The 17,189-nt window shown below is 57.3% G+C and overlaps 2 protein-coding genes across 6 annotated transcripts; both read right to left on the minus strand.

Annotated features, from left to right (window-relative positions):
* Positions 1–1,556: 1,556 nt before the first annotated feature.
* LOC146542469 (E3 ubiquitin-protein ligase PHF7-like) lies at positions 1,557–8,899 on the minus strand. 3 transcript variants are annotated; one of them, XM_085211747.1, is made up of 9 exons: positions 5,224–8,899; positions 4,329–4,420; positions 4,126–4,227; positions 3,743–3,867; positions 3,430–3,592; positions 3,232–3,338; positions 2,900–3,013; positions 2,631–2,749; positions 1,557–2,462 (listed from the first exon to the last, which is right to left on the minus strand). In XM_085211747.1, the coding sequence occupies exons 1-9, from the start codon at positions 5,237–5,239 to the stop codon at positions 1,843–1,845; spliced, it is 1,458 nt and encodes a 485-aa protein (XP_085067873.1). In that variant the 5' UTR covers positions 5,240–8,899; the 3' UTR covers positions 1,557–1,842. The 3 variants fall into 3 exon arrangements, with proteins under 3 accessions (XP_085067873.1, XP_085067874.1, XP_085067872.1); XM_085211748.1 differs by having other exon boundaries at positions 5,115–8,899; XM_085211746.1 differs by having other exon boundaries at positions 4,741–8,899.
* Positions 8,900–11,929: 3,030 nt separating this feature from the next.
* LOC146542470 (E3 ubiquitin-protein ligase PHF7-like) lies at positions 11,930–17,189 on the minus strand. Of its 3 annotated transcripts, none has more exons than XM_085211754.1 (9): positions 15,597–17,189; positions 14,702–14,793; positions 14,499–14,600; positions 14,116–14,240; positions 13,803–13,965; positions 13,605–13,711; positions 13,273–13,386; positions 13,004–13,122; positions 11,930–12,835 (listed from the first exon to the last, which is right to left on the minus strand). In XM_085211754.1, the coding sequence occupies exons 1-9, from the start codon at positions 15,610–15,612 to the stop codon at positions 12,216–12,218; spliced, it is 1,458 nt and encodes a 485-aa protein (XP_085067880.1). In that variant the 5' UTR covers positions 15,613–17,189; the 3' UTR covers positions 11,930–12,215. The 3 variants fall into 3 exon arrangements, with proteins under 3 accessions (XP_085067880.1, XP_085067881.1, XP_085067879.1); XM_085211755.1 differs by having other exon boundaries at positions 15,488–17,189; XM_085211753.1 differs by having other exon boundaries at positions 15,114–17,189.

Here is a 17,189-nt window from a genome sequence, read left to right on the forward strand (position 1 = left end):
GAAACGGTTTGCTACTTATGAATTAGCAATACAGAACAGTGGCGACCCCAAGCCATGAAACACCCCCAGAATTGGGCTGCCCTGCCAGCAGAGCCTTGATCCATCCTGATTTTAGACCTCGTGCCTCACTGGGGCTGGGCCAGAACCCAGCTGGGCCTACAGGCCGCTGTGCCTCATCTCTGGGCCCGGGAACATGACGGAGTGGATCCTCCTGGAGGAGATGTTAAGGCACACGCGAGATGAGGAGGTGATCTAAGACAGCCAGCACGGCTTCACCAAGGGCGGTTGTGCGTGACCCATGTGGAGGCCTTTGGTGATGGAGTGATGGCACTGATGGACAAAGGAAGGGCAACTGATGTCTTCTGCCTGGACTGGTGCAAGGCCTCTGACGCGGTCCCACAGCACCTCCTAATGTCTAAAGTGAAGAGATGTGCATTTGAGTGTTGGACAGATAGGTGGATATAGATTGTTTGGACGGTTGTGGCCAGAGGGTTGCTGTCAGCGGCTCTGTGTCCAGGTGGAGGCCAGGCACCCAGGGGTCCGTCTTGGGACTGGTGCTCTTGAACACTTTTATCAAGGACATAGACAGCGGGATTGAGTGTACCCTCAGCTGATGACACCAAGCTGAGTGGTGCGGTTGGCACAATAGAAGGCAGAGGCGCTATCCAGAGGGACCTGGACACACGCTGAAATAGAGGGCACGTGAGCATCTCGTGAGGCTTAACAAGGCCAAGTGCAAGGTGTTGCAATTGGGTTGAGGCAGTCGCAGATACAGGTAGAGACTGGGAGGAGAACACATAGACAGAAGCCCTGTGGAGAAGGACCTGGGGGTCGTAATGGCCAAAAAGCTGGACATGAGCCAGCAGTGCGTGCCTGCAGCCCGGAAGGCCTGAGAAAGGTGTCCAGCAGGGCAGGGCGGTGATTGTCCCTCTCTACTGTGCCCTTGCGAGGCCCCATCTGGAGTACTGCGCCCAAGCCTGGGGTGCCAAGCACAGGAGGGATGTGGAGCGGTGGGAGGGGGTCCAGAGGAGGGCCACGAAGATGAGACAAGGACTGGAGCACCTCACCTAAGAAGGCAGGTTGAGGGAATTGGGTTCATTTAGCTTTCAAAACAGAAGGCTTTGGGGAGACCTCGTTGCAGCCTTCTGGTACTTTTAAGGCTCCTGCCAAGCTGGAGGAGGACTGAGTTTTTCATGCGGTCTGATAGTGATAGGACAAGGGGGAATGGCATTAAACTAAAAGAGGATAGAGAGAGATGAGGTGTTAGAAAGAAACTGTTTGGTCAGTGAGTGGCGAGGCATTGGAAGAGCGAGGTTCCGCCCTGAGGGGTTCTGGATGCCCCATTGCTGGAGTCATTTGAGGCCAGGTTGGATGGGATCCTGGGCACCCTGATCTGGTGGTGCACGAACATGCTCACGGCAAGGGGATTAGAACTGGACGATATTTAAGGGCCCCTCCAACCTAAGCCATTCTGCTGGGGAGAAGACAACCCTGCAGTCGAGGTCTGAACTCTGCCCACCCCAGGAAAAGACGAGAAGAATGCAGCTGATGTGGATGAGTGTGGGATTTATTGTCTTGGCTGATGTTGACCAAGTTGAGCAAGCTGATGTAAATGAGCGTGGGATTTGTTGTCTTGGCTGATGTTGACCAAGTTGAGCAGGTGTCATTGGCACCCGGCTGCTCCTGTGCAGACCGACGGTCTGGCTGTGGGGATTGTGGTTCTGCAGATGGACCTGGGAGCAGCTTTGTGCCCAGGCTGGCCGCCGCTGTCTGGACCGGCTGCCGCGGCGTGCTCGGGTCTGTGTGGGAAGTCGCAGCCTGACATCCCGCTGCGGAAGGGCTTCATGTGCGGGCCCTCCCTTGCTGCCTGGAGGGTCTTCTGTGTCCCGGCAGCGGGGAACCCCTCGAGGGCCTCGATGTCACTGGGGTGGCTGAGCAGAGCGTGCTGCTCTGTGCAGCTTGGCGTGGCGTTTGTCTGCTGCCACGGCTTCTTCTGGGCCGGCTCTGGGAACGTGAGGCCCGATCTTGAAGCGGGGAGCGGCTTCGTGCCCGGCCCGTCCCCTGGTGCCTGGGACTCCTTCTGGGTGCAGCCACCGGGGAATCGCTGGAGGGCCGCGATGCCCTCTGTTGGGTGGACCTGCGGGAGCTGCTGTTGGTGCGCGGGGCTGTTGTACGGCCGCTCCCGCGGTGTCCTCGGCGCCGCAGAGATGCCTCCTGATCCTCAGAGAGGCATGGGCGAATTGCCCTCTGCCGTGTCCTGGGCTCACTGGGCAGGTGGCTGTTCTCAGGCAGCTGGGATCTATGTGAGGGGCCCGATGCTGCCTGGCTGCTGGGGCCGGAGCTGATGTTCTCCGGTCCCTGGGAGCCACGGGGAGGCTCCAGAGCCCCTTGGCTGGAAGTACTGGGGCCGGCGCGCTCCATGTTGGTGCTGGGTCCGGCGCGCTCCGTGTTGCTGCTGGAGGCTGTAAAGGAAAGCAGAAAGGTCATTGGGATGAAGCTGCAGCCTTGAGTCGGAACGGGCTGCCCTCCTTCCTGGGGCAGAGAGAGCCTGGCAGGACCGCCCTGAGCAGCAGCCACTGCCAGGCGTTGCCCGGCGCCTGCCTAGGGAACCACAACTGTTTGCGTCTTACCGGTGCCCATGCCAGCACAGCTGTCACACTCCCAGCTGTTAACTCTGTTGCTCAGGTAGGAGCATCGTCGGTGGGTCCCTTCTGCAGCACAGGAGCTGCAGAGGAGCAGCTGCCAGGGCCTGGGGAAGCAAACGGGTTGTGGCCGTGAGGACAAAGCGAGCCAAGCCAGGCAGTGGCCGGCACATCTGCGGTGCTCAGCCCTGGTTCCCCATCCGGTGTCGAGGCTGAGATCCCCTGCAGAAGCCCAGAGGGCTGCTGAGGTAACTCACCCATCCACCTCTTCCTGCTCCCTGCCTCCTGGGTAAAGGCACTTGCTGACGTCGCAGCGCCCGTGCCTCTGTAGAAGCGATGGGTAGGTGTTGTCATCCCACCAAGATGGTCTCCTACAAGAGAAGGGAGGGAATGCAGTGAGCCCCCGGTTCCCTGCCATGTGTGATCCAGGGTATCCCTGTCCATCCAAGGCAACCCCATTTCCAGCTTCTCCGTGAAGCTGAGGCCTATGCTGGTGAGACAGCAAAGGGCCAGGCCTGCAGGAACAGTCCCTGGGCAGGCCCGACGCTCGCGCCTTCCCATCTGCAGAGCTGGGGAGAAGGACACCAACCTCACTGGGATTTGGATCCCCAGAGTGGACATTTCTGCACGGAATTGCTCCGTGTCTTGACAGATGGGGCACTGGAAGCACATGGTGCCGGCGTTCATGGCCTGCCCCTGCAGGAGAAGCAGAAGCAGCGTGAGCGTGAGTGGGGCCTGGTGCTGCTGAGCGCCGGCCGTGGCCGCAGGGTGAGGGGAGGGCTCCTACCTGGATGCAGCGGCGGTGGAACCAGGTGTGCTTGCACGCTGGGCACCTCAGGGTCTGGTAGGACGTGCTGTCCTCCAGGGGCTCCAGGCAGATGACGCAGTCGGTGCCTTGGGATGGAGCTGCCTCCGCTGCCTGTCGCGGGCGGTGCTCGCAGCAGAAGGACCTGGGGGAAGACGCAAGTGATGGGCACAGTGAGAAGCACTGCGAGGAGGGCAGAGCAGCAGGCAGGAGCCCCAGGCCCCGGCTCTGGCAGGCTGCTGGCAGCTGTCGCTGCGGGTTCCTCCCTGGCTTGGCTGCTGCTGACAGCCCTTACCTGTGCTGCCCAAAGAACTGGGTGACACATTCGCCATCCACGGCGCAGGGCAGGTGGAAGCTGCGTGCACAGCCTCTCTCTGCACAGCTGATGGCGGCTCCTCTCTCGCCACAGACAAAGCATTGCTGAAAAGAACAGGGCAGCCCCGATCAGCAGCAGGCTCAGGGCCTTCACGGCCGGCCCCACACCTCTGGGCAGGGCACAGGCTGCGGAAGCTGCTGGGTCCCACTCTGCAGAGCCGCCTGGCAGAGAAGGCTCGTCTGCTATGGCAGGACTTTGCCCTGGAGCCCGCTGGAGGGGCTGCCATTGCTTTCTTGGGGTGCAGACTAAGCTGGCGTGAGCCTCTCCTGGCACAAAGCTCACCGCTCCATTCACGGCCTCACCTTCTGGTCCGCCTGCTTGATTCTGCACCTGATGGTACCAATGGGGAGGCCCAGAGTTTCCTCCCAGGGGTCGCTTTCTTCAAAGAATATGTTGGCAAAAAGCTGTGGGAGAGGAAAGAGCAGAGCAGGATCTCGTTAGGACAGAGAGGAAGGGAGCATCCCTGGCAGGAAGCTGGCAGGAGCCCTTGAGGGTTGGAACTCACCAAGCAGAACTCATGCACGCAAAGGTCACTCTCGGCAAAGGTGCGGCCGCAGATGTTCGGGTCGACATCCGCCCGGCGACACAGCATGCACACTGGAGAGGAGAGAGCAAAGGCGAGCAGCAGTGAGCACCTTGCGGGGCCAGGTGTCCCTGAGGGCGGTCCCCAGGGCCGTGCTCTTTGCTTGCAGTGCTGGCCGAGGGGCGACGCTGGAGGAGGGGGCACTGCAGGCCCAACGGTGGCAGCGGGCAGCCACAGCCCACGCTGGGCCACTTGCTGAGGAGCAGAGGGGCTGTGCCCAGCGGCAGCTGGGGCGCCCCTGCCTGCCCCTTCCTTCCCTCTCAGCCGCTGGCAGACCCCCAGCACCCCTGTGCCCGGCGGCGGGGAGCTGCGCACAGGGATCCTTTGCTCTCACCTCGCTCCCCGGAGTCGGGGGCCTTCCGCTTTCTATCGGACATGTTGCGCATCGACGGTGAGCACTTGGAGAGTCCCTGCTCTCTCTGCACCTCACCAGGCTGCACTGACGCACGCTCTGAGCCCGGCAGCCTTTGCTCTGCCCCCAGCTCCGCGGGTCACAATGGCTGCTCCCCGCCGCCACTGTGACATCACGGGTCCCCACTGTGACATCACTGTGACGCCCACCTCCGGGGCGGAATGAGTCCCAGGCTGCCAAGCAAGATGGCGGCAGCCCTGGGCAATCTGTTCCAGTGCGTCCCCACCCTCAGAGTCAACAATTGCCTGCCAACAGCCAATCTGTATCTCCCCTCTTTTTTCAATATTACGCATCACCTCCAGAAGAGCTGGTTCCCTCAGGCACACCTCTCCCCACGGTGGACCGCTTGCCTGCGTAACATACCAGATCTTCTTTGAAGGGACTCCTTTCCCTCTCGGCCCTTACCGAGAGTCACCTCCATAAGATGAGGGCTCGTGTCTCATTTCCAAGGGCTTTGTCAATGCCCCCTTCCCGTGAAAGGGATCCCAGATGCCTGCCTTTGCTGCCCACTAAGTCCAGGCTTGTGGCCCCGTTCTCCCAGTGTCAGAGTGCTCCCCTGCATGACAGCTGAAGTCTTTTCACATATCTCTCAGCTCACTCGTGCTCAGGAGTCGAATGGTTCTCGTCTCCTTTATGAGTTCTGCCTCTTCCTCCTGCTGTTCTTGTCATGGCCCGGCTTCATTCTCATCCTCTTCTTCTATCCCCCTGTTAGAACGTATTTCCTTTCTTACTAAGGGAGCTGATTTTCACAGCCTAATTTTGGTCTTTTTAGTAAGGGCTACGGATACTGGCACAGTTGGGTTCGCTGGTTGAACTACATGGGCTGTCACGAAGTCGGCAGCTGGCGCAGGGCCTGTCTCATGGCTTGGAGCAGATGCAGGGCCCGTCGCAGTGGGCCAAACAATTATGAGATCCCCCGCTCATGCGTTTCGTCTCCAGACTGAAGAGTCCTATGTCCCTCAGCCTTTTCTCGTGAGGAAGATGCCCCGGGCCCCTCATCATCTCCTGTGGTCATCAGCCAGTTCTCAGTCCATCTCACTGCCCACTCACCGGTGCCATGCCCTTTCAGATGACTGGTGCGAAGCTGGCTATCCTCCAGCGTCCAGGCAGCTCTCCTGTTCTCCAAGGCCTCTCAAAGATCATGGAGAGCAGTTCAGCAATTACCTCCACCAGCTCTCTCAGCACACGTGGGTGCATCCCAACAGGGCCCATGAATTTGTGAGCGCTGATTTTGCCTGCACGCTCCCTGTTCAGATCCTCCTCAAGCAAGAGGAAGTCTTTAATTCTCCAGACTCTCTCTCTTACCTCCAGGGCCTGGGATTTCGGAGGTGCTATCTTAGTAGCAAAGACGGAAGCAAAGAAGGCATTCAGTATCTCTGCCTTCTCTTTGTCCCCTGTTACCAGGGCACCCACCACATCCAGTGGCAGACTCACATTTGTTCTAGTCTTAGTTGTACTACCAACATTCTTACAAAAGCCCTTGTTGTTATCCTCGACCGCCTTTGCTGGATTTAATCCCAAGGGTGCCTCAGCCTTCCTCGTTGCATCCTTGCAGGCCCTGACAACGCTCGCATATTCTTTCCAAGTAGAAATGCCCTTCTTCCACGTGCTGTGTACGCTCCTGTTCCCTTTGAGTTTATCCATGAGCTCCTTGCTTATCTCCTGCCACTTTTCCCTGGTTTCTTGCTCTCAGGGGTGCATCCATCTTGAGCTTGGAGGAAGCGGTGTTTAAGTGTCAAGCAGCTCTCTTGGGCCTACTTGCCTTCCAAAGCTCTAGTCCATGGGATACCTCCAAGCAGGCCCTTGAAGAGGTCCTGCTCTCCCGAAGTCCAGGGTTACGATCCTACTGTGGAGTTGGCAATGCCTTTTACGCCATATGATGGGTCCTTCCGATCGGCTCAGGAGCAGATTCCAGATGGCGTGGAGTGTGTCTGGTGTCATATACGGTGTGCATGCCATACCAGTCATGCTTCTCCCATGGCATGGCGGTTGTGGGGGGAGAGGGGGGGTAGAACCGAGACTGCCTTAAGCAAGACGACAAACTCCTGACTTCTCCATTGTGCTTACACACAACGTGTTTGTTCTGCACTTTTCACAAGAGCATGGCAGTACAGTTTTTGTTCTGAGGCGTACACGAGTTTGTTACCATTTTGTTTTGCACAGTTTGCACAGACATTTTTGCGCATTTGGACTGTGTGCTGTATGTGCAACTGTATCTGATTTTCTCTTAGAATAACTTCTACTTTAAAAATCATTAGGAAATTTTACCTTTTGAGGAAGATGTTTTTTTGGTGGTAGCTTCTAGAATTGTCCCGGGACTTGATGGTACACCAACTAGTGGATAATTTCCAGGCTCATCCTAACCCTTCTCTTCCCCTGATGAATATAGGTTCGGTATCTTTGTGGTCAGCTGGTATGAACCCCGCTGCACATTCACTCTTTAAGAAGGGAGTGAAACAATCTCAAAACTTCTGACAGTTTGAAGACCTGAGGATGCTGTTCATCTTCACCTTCTGTTGCCTTGTTCTTTGTGCAAACATCACCCGGGCTCTTCTTTCACCCTTCTCCATCTCCAGCCCCTTGCCGCTTTTCAACACTTTTCACTGGGCTTGGGCACCGTTGCGCTTCATGTGAGCTTGTGGCAGAGCCGATCAGTGAAATGATTTGGAAAAATGATCAAACACGTCTCAGTCTGCATGAGCTTCCTGATGCATTTATGGATTGTGGACATTTATAAAGGTAAAACCTATATGAATACGCAGCGGGTGAAAAGAAGTTATACTAAAGTTGGTGAAGGATCAGACGCTCTGTATGCACGTATATGCACATATTTACGTCTCACTCTCCATACTTTGTAGGCGTGTGAAGGAAGTGACATGTTTCTTTCTGGCTCAGACTGTGACAGCGCCATAACAGAACTGTAACACTGTGAACTCTCGCCCTCTTTCTGTCTGGTTCACAGATGGACCTGTAGCTAACCGGAGACAGGAGACACAGCTGTAACAGCCTTGTGAGAGCATCAGAGCAAACACTGTACTGTCACACGCTTGTGAAAGGTGCAGAACAAACAGAGGTTGTACCAAGTACAAGGGAGAAGCCAGGAGTTGGTCGTCCGGCTGAAGGCGGTCTCGGGTCCGCGGCCCTCCACAACCACGGCCCTCCACAACCGCCGTGCACAGGGAGCAGCATGGGGTTACGGCATACACACGGCGTGTGGCACCGTGCAGCAGCTCCTGGCCCGACCGGAGCCAAAGAAGGGCAGATTTGGGGACGTGGCACAGAACCATTCCCAATCCACATCCGGCAGAACAACCCCCTTCTCCAGCTACGGGCCTGGCTACGTGCCAGCGACGTCACCACGCTTTTCTTCATCCTTCTGCCTTCCGGGTATCGTCAGCTTTGGTCGAACCTCCTGTGCGCTCAGTAATGACAAATGCCAAGCGCTTTGGCACAGCTCAGGGGCAGACGAGTCCGAACGCAGTTTGAACGGACGCATTGACTCGAGAAGAGCCAAGCCCCGCCCCGTTCCCCGAGGCTCACTCCGGTCCCATTGGCGGTACCCACGCCCCGCGCCGCTCTTTTCTCCGTCTCTGCTGCCACCGCGTGACCGGAGCGCGGAACTGCAGTCGGGACGGCCGCGGCGGCGGTTTTAGGGGCAGTGAGGGGTCAGACGAGCTCTGGGAGCGCGCTGGGCGCTCTGGGCCCCCCGGGGCCCGCGCGGTCCCGCAGAGCACCACAGAGCCGTCCCGGAGCGGCACGACGCTCCGTACCGCCCGTCCCTGCGGTAATACGAAGCCATCCTCCAGGCATTAACGCCTTCGGCAACCCGGAAGTAGCGACTCTTTGCTCGGACTGCTCTGTGCCGCCAGCCCTCCAACTCTATGGTAATGGGTCCTCCTGGTCGTACTGCGCATGTGCTGAGAAGAGCGGAAGTGGCGTCTCGTTGGTTTAAGGGCGCTGCGCTGCCGGCCCGGCGGGCTGGGCGGTGTTTGGAGCTGGCGGCGGTGCTGGGCGTGCGGGCTTGCAATCGGTCAGCGGGGTTATAATAAATAATAAATCAAGGAAGAAAAACATCGAGTTATCTATCCGTGTCTGTCTGTCTGTCTATCTATCTATCTATCTATCTATCTATCTATATCTCATCTCATTTTCTGCTCCAAAGCTGACCAAAGTGTCAATATGGTTTCCAGCTCCAAGAGGGAAATGTTTGCGAGCTCCAAGAGAGGAGATTTAGGTTGGATATAGAGACAAAATCTTCTGCAGGGAGGTGGTGAGGCACTGGCACAGGTTGCACAGAGGTGCGCTGGGTGCTCTGTCCCTGGAGACCTGAGCCAGCTGTGGTGTCCCTGTGCGCTGCAGGGGAGTTGGTCCAGATGGCCCTCAGAGGTCCCTTCCAACTCTGAGGAGTTTGTGGTTCTCTATCACAGTATCAGAGTTGATGGATGGTGGTAGAGAAGGCATTTCTGCAGCTTTTAATCCGTAGCACTGAAAACACAAACCAGGATGTTTGAATTTTTTTTTTTCCAAACCTCCCACGGTGTGAGTCCTGAAATGAGCTCATGCTACAGGGTGAAAAGTTCAGTTGAAAGTATTTTAATATAATTCTTCTCTCTCTTTTTTTTTTTCTGCCCCAGTCTGATTTTTTACTTCTGTCAGTGTAAACTGTCCGGACGATGCTCTGTGCCCCAGCAGGTGCTCTACTTCTGTAGCATTACAAGTGGAAAAGGGGCACCTGGGGCTGTGCTCCGGGCTGGGCTGTGTGCTTGAAACTCCACCCAAAATAAGCTGGTTGCCTCCATGAATCTTTGTGCTTTCTGTCTCAAAGGGCGTCTTTGGGTAATTCGTGTGAGCCGTTACAAAAGCTCGGTTTGCTCTTGCTTGGTGAATGCTGAATCCTAAAGTGGCATTTTGCAAGAGAATTGGGCACCGTATTGCTTTACTTTGTGTGTTGGAGCTCTCTCTGGGACCCAGAGCAGGTATACCCAATGCGCAGCTCCGCACAGCCAGCAGTGCAGCCCAGCCCTGGCCCCACACAGTGCTCTGAACAGCAAAGAATGTGCGGCCACGCTTTCTCTTTCGATAAAGGAACTTGAAAACCGGTTTCAATTTTGCAAAAAAAATCATCACTTTATGTTGTGACACCATTTTAAGTTGATACAAATGCATTACCTGCCAGTTTTCAAATGGAATGCATAGAGTTCCAATTGGATATTCGACTCCAAAATCTAATCATGTCTCCTGACTGGACTTCTGTCAGACCTCTTTTAACAGACAGAAATATCCCTCACTTTGCGGTCAAGCCTTATTCACGTTGTTGCTTTTTGGCAGTCAGCACACTTGTGAGCAATTGCGAAGAGTGAAGCATGGGAAGAGTAAAATTTCATCAACAATCTCTGACAGACACACTAAGACCTCACAAAAAACTGCAACCATTGACATCAAACGAGGCATTGATGCATTACCTTCACCAAAAAAAAAAGGTCAAATATCCCACCAGTTTTACGTTTTGTTTCTCTCCTTTTTTTTCCCCCAATGTTTTAAAAATATTAAAAATTGAAACGGTTTGCTACTTATGAATTAGCAATACAGAACAGTGGCGACCCCAAGCCATGAAACACCCCCAGAATTGGGCTGCCCTGCCAGCAGAGCCTTGATCCATCCTGATTTTAGACCTCGTGCCTCACTGGGGCTGGGCCAGAACCCAGCTGGGCCTACAGGCCGCTGTGCCTCATCTCTGGGCCCGGGAACATGACGGAGTGGATCCTCCTGGAGGAGATGTTAAGGCACACGCGAGATGAGGAGGTGATCTAAGACAGCCAGCACGGCTTCACCAAGGGCGGTTGTGCGTGACCCATGTGGAGGCCTTTGGTGATGGAGTGATGGCACTGATGGACAAAGGAAGGGCAACTGATGTCTTCTGCCTGGACTGGTGCAAGGCCTCTGACGCGGTCCCACAGCACCTCCTAATGTCTAAAGTGAAGAGATGTGCATTTGAGTGTTGGACAGATAGGTGGATATAGATTGTTTGGACGGTTGTGGCCAGAGGGTTGCTGTCAGCGGCTCTGTGTCCAGGTGGAGGCCAGGCACCCAGGGGTCCGTCTTGGGACTGGTGCTCTTGAACACTTTTATCAAGGACATAGACAGCGGGATTGAGTGTACCCTCAGCTGATGACACCAAGCTGAGTGGTGCGGTTGGCACAATAGAAGGCAGAGGCGCTATCCAGAGGGACCTGGACACACGCTGAAATAGAGGGCACGTGAGCATCTCGTGAGGCTTAACAAGGCCAAGTGCAAGGTGTTGCAATTGGGTTGAGGCAGTCGCAGATACAGGTAGAGACTGGGAGGAGAACACATAGACAGAAGCCCTGTGGAGAAGGACCTGGGGGTCGTAATGGCCAAAAAGCTGGACATGAGCCAGCAGTGCGTGCCTGCAGCCCGGAAGGCCTGAGAAAGGTGTCCAGCAGGGCAGGGCGGTGATTGTCCCTCTCTACTGTGCCCTTGCGAGGCCCCATCTGGAGTACTGCGCCCAAGCCTGGGGTGCCAAGCACAGGAGGGATGTGGAGCGGTGGGAGGGGGTCCAGAGGAGGGCCACGAAGATGAGACAAGGACTGGAGCACCTCACCTAAGAAGGCAGGTTGAGGGAATTGGGTTCATTTAGCTTTCAAAACAGAAGGCTTTGGGGAGACCTCGTTGCAGCCTTCTGGTACTTTTAAGGCTCCTGCCAAGCTGGAGGAGGACTGAGTTTTTCATGCGGTCTGATAGTGATAGGACAAGGGGGAATGGCATTAAACTAAAAGAGGATAGAGAGAGATGAGGTGTTAGAAAGAAACTGTTTGGTCAGTGAGTGGCGAGGCATTGGAAGAGCGAGGTTCCGCCCTGAGGGGTTCTGGATGCCCCATTGCTGGAGTCATTTGAGGCCAGGTTGGATGGGATCCTGGGCACCCTGATCTGGTGGTGCACGAACATGCTCACGGCAAGGGGATTAGAACTGGACGATATTTAAGGGCCCCTCCAACCTAAGCCATTCTGCTGGGGAGAAGACAACCCTGCAGTCGAGGTCTGAACTCTGCCCACCCCAGGAAAAGACGAGAAGAATGCAGCTGATGTGGATGAGTGTGGGATTTATTGTCTTGGCTGATGTTGACCAAGTTGAGCAAGCTGATGTAAATGAGCGTGGGATTTGTTGTCTTGGCTGATGTTGACCAAGTTGAGCAGGTGTCATTGGCACCCGGCTGCTCCTGTGCAGACCGACGGTCTGGCTGTGGGGATTGTGGTTCTGCAGATGGACCTGGGAGCAGCTTTGTGCCCAGGCTGGCCGCCGCTGTCTGGACCGGCTGCCGCGGCGTGCTCGGGTCTGTGTGGGAAGTCGCAGCCTGACATCCCGCTGCGGAAGGGCTTCATGTGCGGGCCCTCCCTTGCTGCCTGGAGGGTCTTCTGTGTCCCGGCAGCGGGGAACCCCTCGAGGGCCTCGATGTCACTGGGGTGGCTGAGCAGAGCGTGCTGCTCTGTGCAGCTTGGCGTGGCGTTTGTCTGCTGCCACGGCTTCTTCTGGGCCGGCTCTGGGAACGTGAGGCCCGATCTTGAAGCGGGGAGCGGCTTCGTGCCCGGCCCGTCCCCTGGTGCCTGGGACTCCTTCTGGGTGCAGCCACCGGGGAATCGCTGGAGGGCCGCGATGCCCTCTGTTGGGTGGACCTGCGGGAGCTGCTGTTGGTGTGCGGGGCTGTTGTACGGCCGCTCCCGCGGTGTCCTCGGCGCCGCAGAGATGCCTCCTGATCCTCAGAGAGGCATGGGCGAATTGCCCTCTGCCGTGTCCTGGGCTCACTGGGCAGGTGGCTGTTCTCAGGCAGCTGGGATCTATGTGAGGGGCCCGATGCTGCCTGGCTGCTGGGGCCGGAGCTGATGTTCTCCAGTCCCTGGGAGCCACGGGGAGGCTCCAGAGCCCCTTGGCTGGAAGTACTGGGGCCGGCGCGCTCCATGTTGGTGCTGGGTCCGGCGCGCTCCGTGTTGCTGCTGGAGGCTGTAAAGGAAAGCAGAAAGGTCATTGGGATGAAGCTGCAGCCTTGAGTCGGAACGGGCTGCCCTCCTTCCTGGGGCAGAGAGAGCCTGGCAGGACCGCCCTGAGCAGCAGCCACTGCCAGGCGTTGCCCGGCGCCTGCCTAGGGAACCACAACTGTTTGCGTCTTACCGGTGCCCATGCCAGCACAGCTGTCACACTCCCAGCTGTTAACTCTGTTGCTCAGGTAGGAGCATCGTCGGTGGGTCCCTTCTGCAGCACAGGAGCTGCAGAGGAGCAGCTGCCAGGGCCTGGGGAAGCAAACGGGTTGTGGCCGTGAGGACAAAGCGAGCCAAGCCAGGCAGTGGCCGGCACATCTGCGGTGCTCAGCCCTGGTTCCCCATCCGGTGTCGAGGCTGAGATCCCCTGCAGAAGCCCAGAGGGCTGCTGAGGTAACTCACCCATCCACCTCTTCCTGCTCCCTGCCTCCTGGGTAAAGGCACTTGCTGACGTCGCAGCGCCCGTGCCTCTGTAGAAGCGATGGGTAGGTGTTGTCATCCCACCAAGATGGTCTCCTACAAGAGAAGGGAGGGAATGCAGTGAGCCCCCGGTTCCCTGCCATGTGTGATCCAGGGTATCCCTGTCCATCCAAGGCAACCCCATTTCCAGCTTCTCCGTGAAGCTGAGGCCTATGCTGGTGAGACAGCAAAGGGCCAGGCCTGCAGGAACAGTCCCTGGGCAGGCCCGACGCTCGCGCCTTCCCATCTGCAGAGCTGGGGAGAAGGACACCAACCTCACTGGGATTTGGATCCCCAGAGTGGACATTTCTGCACGGAATTGCTCCGTGTCTTGACAGATGGGGCACTGGAAGCACATGGTGCCGGCGTTCATGGCCTGCCCCTGCAGGAGAAGCAGAAGCAGCGTGAGCGTGAGTGGGGCCTGGTGCTGCTGAGCGCCGGCCGTGGCCGCAGGGTGAGGGGAGGGCTCCTACCTGGATGCAGCGGCGGTGGAACCAGGTGTGCTTGCACGCTGGGCACCTCAGGGTCTGGTAGGACGTGCTGTCCTCCAGGGGCTCCAGGCAGATGACGCAGTCGGTGCCTTGGGATGGAGCTGCCTCCGCTGCCTGTCGCGGGCGGTGCTCGCAGCAGAAGGACCTGGGGGAAGACGCAAGTGATGGGCACAGTGAGAAGCACTGCGAGGAGGGCAGAGCAGCAGGCAGGAGCCCCAGGCCCCGGCTCTGGCAGGCTGCTGGCAGCTGTCGCTGCGGGTTCCTCCCTGGCTTGGCTGCTGCTGACAGCCCTTACCTGTGCTGCCCAAAGAACTGGGTGACACATTCGCCATCCACGGCGCAGGGCAGGTGGAAGCTGCGTGCACAGCCTCTCTCTGCACAGCTGATGGCGGCTCCTCTCTCGCCACAGACAAAGCATTGCTGAAAAGAACAGGGCAGCCCCGATCAGCAGCAGGCTCAGGGCCTTCACGGCCGGCCCCACACCTCTGGGCAGGGCACAGGCTGCGGAAGCTGCTGGGTCCCACTCTGCAGAGCCGCCTGGCAGAGAAGGCTCGTCTGCTATGGCAGGACTTTGCCCTGGAGCCCGCTGGAGGGGCTGCCATTGCTTTCTTGGGGTGCAGACTAAGCTGGCGTGAGCCTCTCCTGGCACAAAGCTCACCGCTCCATTCACGGCCTCACCTTCTGGTCCGCCTGCTTGATTCTGCACCTGATGGTACCAATGGGGAGGCCCAGAGTTTCCTCCCAGGGGTCGCTTTCTTCAAAGAATATGTTGGCAAAAAGCTGTGGGAGAGGAAAGAGCAGAGCAGGATCTCGTTAGGACAGAGAGGAAGGGAGCATCCCTGGCAGGAAGCTGGCAGGAGCCCTTGAGGGTTGGAACTCACCAAGCAGAACTCATGCACGCAAAGGTCACTCTCGGCAAAGGTGCGGCCGCAGATGTTCGGGTCGACATCCGCCCGGCGACACAGCATGCACACTGGAGAGGAGAGAGCAAAGGCGAGCAGCAGTGAGCACCTTGCGGGGCCAGGTGTCCCTGAGGGCGGTCCCCAGGGCCGTGCTCTTTGCTTGCAGTGCTGGCCGAGGGGCGACGCTGGAGGAGGGGGCACTGCAGGCCCAACGGTGGCAGCGGGCAGCCACAGCCCACGCTGGGCCACTTGCTGAGGAGCAGAGGGGCTGTGCCCAGCGGCAGCTGGGGCGCCCCTGCCTGCCCCTTCCTTCCCTCTCAGCCGCTGGCAGACCCCCAGCACCCCTGTGCCCGGCGGCGGGGAGCTGCGCACAGGGATCCTTTGCTCTCACCTCGCTCCCCGGAGTCGGGGGCCTTCCGCTTTCTATCGGACATGTTGCGCATCGACGGTGAGCACTTGGAGAGTCCCTGCTCTCTCTGCACCTCACCAGGCTGCACTGACGCACGCTCTGAGCCCGGCAGCCTTTGCTCTGCCCCCAGCTCCGCGGGTCACAATGGCTGCTCCCCGCCGCCACTGTGACATCACGGGTCCCCACTGTGACATCACTGTGACGCCCACCTCCGGGGCGGAATGAGTCCCAGGCTGCCAAGCAAGATGGCGGCAGCCCTGGGCAATCTGTTCCAGTGCGTCCCCACCCTCAGAGTCAACAATTGCCTGCCAACAGCCAATCTGTATCTCCCCTCTTTTTTCAATATTACGCATCACCTCCAGAAGAGCTGGTTCCCTCAGGCACACCTCTCCCCACGGTGGACCGCTTGCCTGCGTAACATACCAGATCTTCTTTGAAGGGACTCCTTTCCCTCTCGGCCCTTACCGAGAGTCACCTCCATAAGATGAGGGCTCGTGTCTCATTTCCAAGGGCTTTGTCAATGCCCCCTTCCCGTGAAAGGGATCCCAGATGCCTGCCTTTGCTGCCCACTAAGTCCAGGCTTGTGGCCCCGTTCTCCCAGTGTCAGAGTGCTCCCCTGCATGACAGCTGAAGTCTTTTCACATATCTCTCAGCTCACTCGTGCTCAGGAGTCGAATGGTTCTCGTCTCCTTTATGAGTTCTGCCTCTTCCTCCTGCTGTTCTTGTCATGGCCCGGCTTCATTCTCATCCTCTTCTTCTATCCCCCTGTTAGAACGTATTTCCTTTCTTACTAAGGGAGCTGATTTTCACAGCCTAATTTTGGTCTTTTTAGTAAGGGCTACGGATACTGGCACAGTTGGGTTCGCTGGTTGAACTACATGGGCTGTCACGAAGTCGGCAGCTGGCGCAGGGCCTGTCTCATGGCTTGGAGCAGATGCAGGGCCCGTCGCAGTGGGCCAAACAATTATGAGATCCCCCGCTCATGCGTTTCGTCTCCAGACTGAAGAGTCCTATGTCCCTCAGCCTTTTCTCGTGAGGAAGATGCCCCGGGCCCCTCATCATCTCCTGTGGTCATCAGCCAGTTCTCAGTCCATCTCACTGCCCACTCACCGGTGCCATGCCCTTTCAGATGACTGGTGCGAAGCTGGCTATCCTCCAGCGTCCAGGCAGCTCTCCTGTTCTCCAAGGCCTCTCAAAGATCATGGAGAGCAGTTCAGCAATTACCTCCACCAGCTCTCTCAGCACACGTGGGTGCATCCCAACAGGGCCCATGAATTTGTGAGCGCTGATTTTGCCTGCACGCTCCCTGTTCAGATCCTCCTCAAGCAAGAGGAAGTCTTTAATTCTCCAGACTCTCTCTCTTACCTCCAGGGCCTGGGATTTCGGAGGTGCTATCTTAGTAGCAAAGACGGAAGCAAAGAAGGCATTCAGTATCTCTGCCTTCTCTTTGTCCCCTGTTACCAGGGCACCCACCACATCCAGTGGCAGACTCACATTTGTTCTAGTCTTAGTTGTACTACCAACATTCTTACAAAAGCCCTTGTTGTTATCCTCGACCGCCTTTGCTGGATTTAATCCCAAGGGTGCCTCAGCCTTCCTCGTTGCATCCTTGCAGGCCCTGACAACGCTCGCATATTCTTTCCAAGTAGAAATGCCCTTCTTCCACGTGCTGTGTACGCTCCTGTTCCCTTTGAGTTTATCCATGAGCTCCTTGCTTATCTCCTGCCACTTTTCCCTGGTTTCTTGCTCTCAGGGGTGCATCCATCTTGAGCTTGGAGGAAGCGGTGTTTAAGTGTCAAGCAGCTCTCTTGGGCCTACTTGCCTTCCAAAGCTCTAGTCCATGGGATACCTCCAAGCAGGCCCTTGAAGAGGTCCTGCTCTCCCGAAGTCCAGGGTTACGATCCTACTGTGGAGTTGGCAATGCCTTTTACGCCATATGATGGGTCCTTCCGATCGGCTCAGGAGCAGATTCCAGATGGCGTGGAGTGTGTCTGGTGTCATATACGGTGTGCATGCCATACCAGTCATGCTTCTCCCATGGCATGGCGGTTGTGGGGG

Source organism: Meleagris gallopavo, chromosome 30 (assembly GCF_905368555.1).
Source record: "Meleagris gallopavo chromosome 30, MGAL_WU_HG_1.1, whole genome shotgun sequence".
Taxonomy (NCBI): Eukaryota; Metazoa; Chordata; class Aves; order Galliformes; family Phasianidae; genus Meleagris; species Meleagris gallopavo.